This window comes from Hemitrygon akajei, chromosome 24 (assembly GCF_048418815.1).
Source record: "Hemitrygon akajei chromosome 24, sHemAka1.3, whole genome shotgun sequence".
Classification (NCBI taxonomy): Eukaryota; Metazoa; Chordata; class Chondrichthyes; order Myliobatiformes; family Dasyatidae; genus Hemitrygon; species Hemitrygon akajei.
This window is the reverse complement of record NC_133147.1, coordinates 25,365,870-25,372,433: the sequence shown is the minus strand read 5'-3', so window position 1 is coordinate 25,372,433 and position 6,564 is coordinate 25,365,870. Positions and strand designations below refer to the sequence as shown.

Below are 6,564 nucleotides of genomic sequence, written 5' to 3'. Positions count from 1 at the left end.
GGGGATACCATCAAATCCGGACAACGTCCCCAAAACGGCATTCATCACAACCCTTTCGGCCTTTTCGAGTTCCTCCGCATGCCGTTCGGCCTAATGAACGCCGCACAGACGTTCCAGCGGTTAATGGACGAGGTGGGACGCGACCTGGACTTCGCTTTCATCTATTTGGACGACATCCTCATAGCCAGCAGTAGTCGTCAGGAGCATCTGTCCCACCTCCGTCAACTCTACGCCCGACTGAGTGAATACGGCCTAACAATCAACCCGGCCAAATGCCAGTTCGGGCTCGACACCATCGACTTCCTGGGCCACAGGATTACTGAAGATGGGGCAACCCCTCTGCCCGGCAAGGTAGATGCGGTCCGCCATTTCCCCCGACCCAACACAATCAAAGGCCTTCAGGAATTCGTGGGTATGGTGAATTTCTACCACCGCTTCCTCCCGTCAGCAGCCTGAATCATGCGCCTCCTGTTCACGCTGATGTCGGGTAAGGGCAATGACATTACCTGGGACGAGGAGTCCGCCGCCGCTTTCGTTAAAACCAAAGAAGCCTTGGCAAACGCCGCGATGCTAGTGCACCCCAGAATGGACGTCCCTACCGCCCTCACAGTGGACGCATCTAATACGGCAGTCGGTGGAGTGCTGGAACAACTCATCGAGGGTCGCTGGCAACCCCTGGCATTCTTCAGCTAACACCTACGACCACCCGAGTTCAAATACAGTGCTTTCGACCGGGAGCTGTTGGCGCTATACCTGGCAATCCGGCATTTTAGGTACTTCTTAGAAGGTAGGCCCTTCACCGCGTTCACGGACCACAAACCGCTTACCTTTGCGTTCACGAAAGCATCCGACCCCTGGTCGTCCTGCCAGCGGTTTCATATGTCCCACATCTCCGAATGCACGACGGATGTCCGGCATGTCTCTTGGAAAGGACAATGTCGTGGCAGACGCTCACTCCAGACCTAACATCCAAGCCCTGTCCCAGGGGGTAGACTATGAAGCGCTGGCAGAAGTGCAGCACGCAGACGAGGAGATCCCTAGTTACAGGACTGAAGTCTCCGGTTTGTAGCTCCAAGACTTCCCCGCAAGCCCAGGTGAGAGGACCATACTCTGTGACGTCACCACCGGCCAACCCCGCCCCGTCGTCCTTGCAGCCTGGCGGCGGCGCGTTTTCGACTCCATTCACAACTTCGTGCGCCCCTCCATCAGGACAACCGTCCGGATGGTAGCCAACAGGTTCGTTTGGCACGGTCTCCGCAAGCAGGTCAGTGAATGGACCCAAACGAGCATACGGTGCCAAACAGCCAAGGTGCAGCGGCACACCAAAGCCCTGCGCAGCAGTTCCACCCGACCCGCCAGCGTTTCGACCACATTCATGTGGATATAGTGGGCTCCCTGCCAGTGTCACGAAGAGCGCGGCGCCTCCTGACTATAGTAGACCGGTTCACAAGATGGCCAGAGGAGGTCCCGCTCACCGACACCACCTCAGAAACCTGCGCCCGAGCACGAATCGCCACCTGGGTATCTCGCATTGGTGTACCAGCCCACATAACTTCCGACAGAGGCGCCCAGTTCACCTGCAGCCGGTGGTCAGCTATGGCCAGCCTTTTGAGGACACAGCTGCGCCACACAAATGCCTACCACCCACAGTCGAACGGATTAGTAGAGCGTTTCCCCCGTCACCTGAAGTCGGCTCTCATGGTCCGCCTCAAAGGGCCTAACTGGTGGTTGAGCTTCCCTGGGTCCTACTCGGAATCCGCACGGCGCCCAAAGAGGATCTGCACACCTCGTCGGCCGAGTTGGTGTACGGCGCACCCCTGGCTGTCCCAGGAGAGTTCATACCAGCCCCAAGAGGGCAAGAGGAAGAACCCGCAGCAGTCCTGGACAGACTACGCGAGAGGATCGGTAACCTGGACCCCATACCCACTTCACAGCATGGGCAGAACCCGACCTGCGTGCCCAAGGACCTGCAAAACTGTAAGTTCGTTTTTGTACGACGGGGCGGACACCTGCGAAGGGCCGTTTACGGTGATCAGAAACAACGGGTCCACATTCGTGCTGGACATTGGGGGGAAAGAGGAGGTTTTCACAGTGGACCGACTCAAACCTGCCCATGTGGACTTGGCGCAGCCGGTCGAGATTCAGGCACCGCGGCGCAGAGGCAGACCTCCCAAACAGGGACCGACCCAGTCTGAGGACATTGGGGGGTGTATCGCCGGTTCTGGGGGGGGGGGCGGGGTTATGTGGCGACTCACTTCCCAGCGCACTCGAACCGGCTCACAAAGTGGGGCGCGCCGGCATTGAGGCCGGTCCCAAAAAGGGCGCCGCCTGCTTCACCAGCAAGGGGAAAGGCCTGTGCGCGGGACGGGACTGTGAATATGCGCCCCCTATAGCATTTCCGCCCGGGGAGGGCGGGGAACAGGAAGGTTTTAAGCAAGGCCGGAAAGTTTGAATAAACCTCTTTTGCAACTGCAGCTCACCGACCTCGTGTCGTTATTTCAGCGCTGTGTGCAACACACCGCTACAATATTGACATCAAATTACCACTTAATATTAATGAGTAAAATTCAAATTTAGGCTTTTTCGTTGTGGACGACAAGTCATAGGATACATCTTAATAGGCTGAATGGCCTGATTCTGCTTCTCTGACTTGTGGTCATATGGTGCTCATGAATTGAGTTCTTGTCATGTGATCGGATGATCGGAGATTTGTATTAACGACCAGATTTGTAGTGTACCTAACAAAGCAGCCACTTAATGGATGTATATATCATATGTATAAACGGATATATACATAGTTTTGACATATATTTTAGCAGTGAACACCAATCGTTGAATATTGGATATTGCGGTTTAAGTCTACAGAATACGTTCACCACACCACATATCACCTCACTCTCCCCTACTACTCCGCCAATATCATCAAACAGCTTGAAGAACTGCAGTAATTGCCCAACTTACGAGGTCAAGCGGTGGTGATGTTACCAAATCTGTTTGCTCGTTAGCTGCTAGCAATGCTAACTGTGACGTCAGTCATTATGTTTGTTCACTGGCCGTATCTTAATGTCATTCCCCATGACTGATTTGTAAACAAAATTAGCTTATATAACTGACTTTCGCATTTCAAAGTCAAGTATATTAAGGACGCCTTCTGAAAACGACAAAAGTGCGATTGGATTTAAGAACGGGGCTCGCATACCCTCACGGAAAATGCACGCCCCTCCCAGAGGCTTGGTGTATGCAATTTACTACACGGCTCTTGCAGTGATCGCAGTTCCAGGTAAAGCATATCTTGCTGATAAAATATCAGTGGTCTTATGTCTTATGCTCTTATGGTCTTTATGAATTGAATTGCTCCCTAAAGCTGTACCTAATAAAGTGACCACTGAGTGTTTATCTAAAGTATATGTATTAAACGAATACGTAACATGTATTATATACAATGCACTGTGCAAAACTATAGGGTGCTAAAAACTTCTGCAGAGAACCGTATTTACAAAATGTGTAAAAATATTAACAAGCTTAAGAATCACAGATATTGCTGTTCAAGTGCAACTGTAGATGGAGATGTCTTTTCACCGTGTGCTTCAAATCAAAATCAAATCAAAAATAACCCACGAAGGAAATACCATTAAAAAAAAGCTTATAACCTTGGCAAATTTCTCAGTATTCTGACTCTCTCGACTCTCTCGACATATTGAAGATGCAGCAAATATTTGGCATGTTATAAAGTAATTAAATGATCTATTTCTAATGTTGCGAACACGCCGCAGCAACTGCAAATACGAGTGAATAATTTTACTGTCTTTACCACGCTGTATTAATATTTGAAGCACTTTTAACACTCCATGCGCTGATGTCGCCTTATTACCGACAGACATTTTCTGAAGTGGATTAACTGAGGAGCAAACTAGTAAAAGGCTTCTCTGAGTGTACGGTTATACCCCGTGGTTATTTGAGGTGCTGTTGTCTTACTGTCAGCTTGAATCGGGCTAGCCATTCTCCCCCGCCCTCTCTCATTAACAAGGTGTTTTAGTCCGAATAAATGACGCTCTCTGGAGTTTTTGTTTGTTTGTTCTTCCGGAGATTTTTGTGCGCGAAAATTGCAGAAGAGTAGCAACTTCTGAGATTCTAAAACCACACCGTCCGGCACTATGTTCAACTTCACTGAGATCACATTGAATCCCCAATCTGAAGTTTGCTCTGAATAACGGCATTAAAAGAAATACCCAACCTATTTTACGCATGGTCCCTGATACGAACCGAGGGGTCCGTAGACCCCAGGTTGGAACCCTTCCTCTTGTCTATGTCTGCATGTTTTCATTCTATTGCATTGCTGTCATGTGATTAGCAAATCAGTTATTCGCATCTACGACCTGGTGTGCAGGTGCACCTAATAAAGAGGACACAGGGTGTACTTTCGATTAATGTGCGTTAATCAAGCTCAGAAGACTTTTTCTGTACTCGTTTTAGTTCTTGGTCATTCTGGTTTCCGTACCAGGTTTTAATGAAATCAATTCCGGTAACTTTCATTATAGAGCATCTGTAGAAATTCGTCATTTTTGTTTTTGGTGAAATGCAAAAATTATGCAAACTTCTTCTTTCAAACTTTTGAATTACTTCTGTCCCCAGCATGTTCTATTACTAATCTCCAATTGTTTCTCCCACAGTTAATATTGTGGCCATTGTGATCCTGTCCCGAGGAAAATGCGGTCTGTCCAGATGTATCAGCAGGTATCTTGTGTCCATGGCGGCGACGGATCTTCTGGTAATCATCACTGCAGTGATATTGAATCGGATTCCTGCTATTTACTTTCCCGGAAGTTTCCTCTCCATCACGCCTGTTTGCAGTTCCAGTATTGCGTTAATTTACGCCGCCAGGGACTGTTCGGTTTGGTTAACAGTCACGTTCACCTTTGACCGGTATGTCGCCATCTGCTGGCAGAAACTCAAAGCAAAGTACTGTACCCAAAGAACCGCAGGCATTGTTGTCTCTGTCGTCTGTACTTTGGGCTGCGTAATCAACATTCCCTGGTACTTTTTGCACGAACCAATGTACGTCATTGACAAAGTGCCATGGTACTGCAAACGCAGGGGTATCCTTTTTTCTTTTCTGCTGTGGGCAATATTTGAATGGATCGATCGCGTTCTGACCCCTTGCCTGCCTTTCCTGCTTATTCTCTCGCTGAATGCCCTGACTGTCAGGCACATTTTGGTAGCCAGTCGGGCACGTCGGAGACTCCGCGGTTGCCCCACGGGAGAGAGACAGAGCGACCCGGAGATGGAAAGCCGCAGGAAGTCGATCGTCCTGCTCTTTGCAATCTCGGGATGTTTCATCCTTCTGTGGACGCCGTATGTTATCTACTTCTTTGTACTGCGGTTTCGAGTGGGTAATACGGTTAACGGTTATAGCGACCCCACATTTATCCTGATGGAAAGTGCCAACATGCTTCAGATGCTGAGCTGCTGCACAAACACGTTTATCTACGCAGTGACTCAAAACAAATTCCGGAAAGAACTGAAGGTTCTGATGAAATTTCCCCTGAACATTTCACATTCGTTAGTTCCGTCACAGAAGTAGCAGGTACTGTAGAAAATGTATTCAATGGGCAAACTCATTCAATTTAATCACACATAATTTTTGCTCATAACTCTGGACTTAATTGGAATTATACGTTTCTCTGTCTTTGTGTATCGGAAATTATTATTTAATATAATTATTAATTTCAAAGACTGTGTTTCGATTGTAGAAAAATTATATGCCTGTGACTTCCCATTGCCCCCAGTCTCTGCGCTCTCTGTTATTTTCTTGTCCATTCGTTCCACACCGCGTGTTTTCCTCCTGGTAATTATCCTTGCGAGTGGAAGAAGCGCTGCACCTGCCCATTCACCTCCACTTTCACCACCATTCTGGGCTTTAAATGTCCTTTACATTGTGGTGTCGCTTTACCTGCGAGTTCTCTGGAGCATCTACTGTATCCGGTGTTCCTGCTCGACTGTCTTCTCATCAATAAGACTCGATGTAGACCGGGTGACTTTCGATCTGTCCGCAACAAAGGGATTTCCAACGGACCACCATTTTAATTCGATTCTTCATTTGCATTCTAACATGTCAGGCCAAACCCGCTTTACTGCCACGGTGAAGCCAATCTCAGGTTAGAGGACGAACCCGTCATATTCCGACTGTATAGGCTTCACCTTGAAGGCGTGCACACTGATTACTCTAAAGTTCGGTAATCTTTGGGTATTGCCCTGCGGTGACCCTCAATTCCAACTCTAGTTCCAGTCTTACATCTTCTCTTCTTTTCGCCTGCCCATGTCTTCTCTCTGTTGCCCTTGCACTATCAGTTTTTCCATGGTCCACTCTCCTGTCCTACCAAATTCCTTCTTCATCAGCCCTTTAACTTTTCCATGTATGACGTCCCAACTCTTCCTTTACCACCACTCCAACACCCCTAAGCTTCGCCCTCACGTGTGCATTCTACCAGATAACCATTCCCGTCCACTGCATTATCGGTCCTTCTTTTCTATTCCTGATTCATGGCCTCGGGTTGTAACGTCAAC

The 6,564-nt window shown here is 48.6% G+C and overlaps 1 protein-coding gene across 1 annotated transcript; it reads left to right on the top strand.

Moving 5' to 3' along the window:
- The first annotated feature begins 995 nt into the window (after window positions 1-995).
- On the top strand, window positions 996-5,581 carry LOC140715661 (probable G-protein coupled receptor 139). The gene is made up of 3 exons (XM_073028026.1): window positions 996-1,094; window positions 3,130-3,280; window positions 4,671-5,581. The coding sequence occupies exons 1-3, from the start codon at window positions 996-998 to the stop codon at window positions 5,579-5,581; spliced, it is 1,161 nt and encodes a 386-aa protein (XP_072884127.1).
- Window positions 5,582-6,564: the final 983 nt, after the last annotated feature.

Coding starts and splice junctions, on each gene's coding strand:
- LOC140715661 (XM_073028026.1), top strand. CDS start 996: ATGAAGCGCTGGCAGAAGTGCAGCACGCAGACGAGGAGATCCCTAGTT. Junction 1,095..3,129: donor AGACTTCCCCGCAAGCCCAG/GTGAGAGGACCA, acceptor CGCATTTCAAAG/TCAAGTATATTAAGGACGCC. Junction 3,281..4,670: donor TGCAGTGATCGCAGTTCCAG/GTAAAGCATATC, acceptor TTTCTCCCACAG/TTAATATTGTGGCCATTGTG.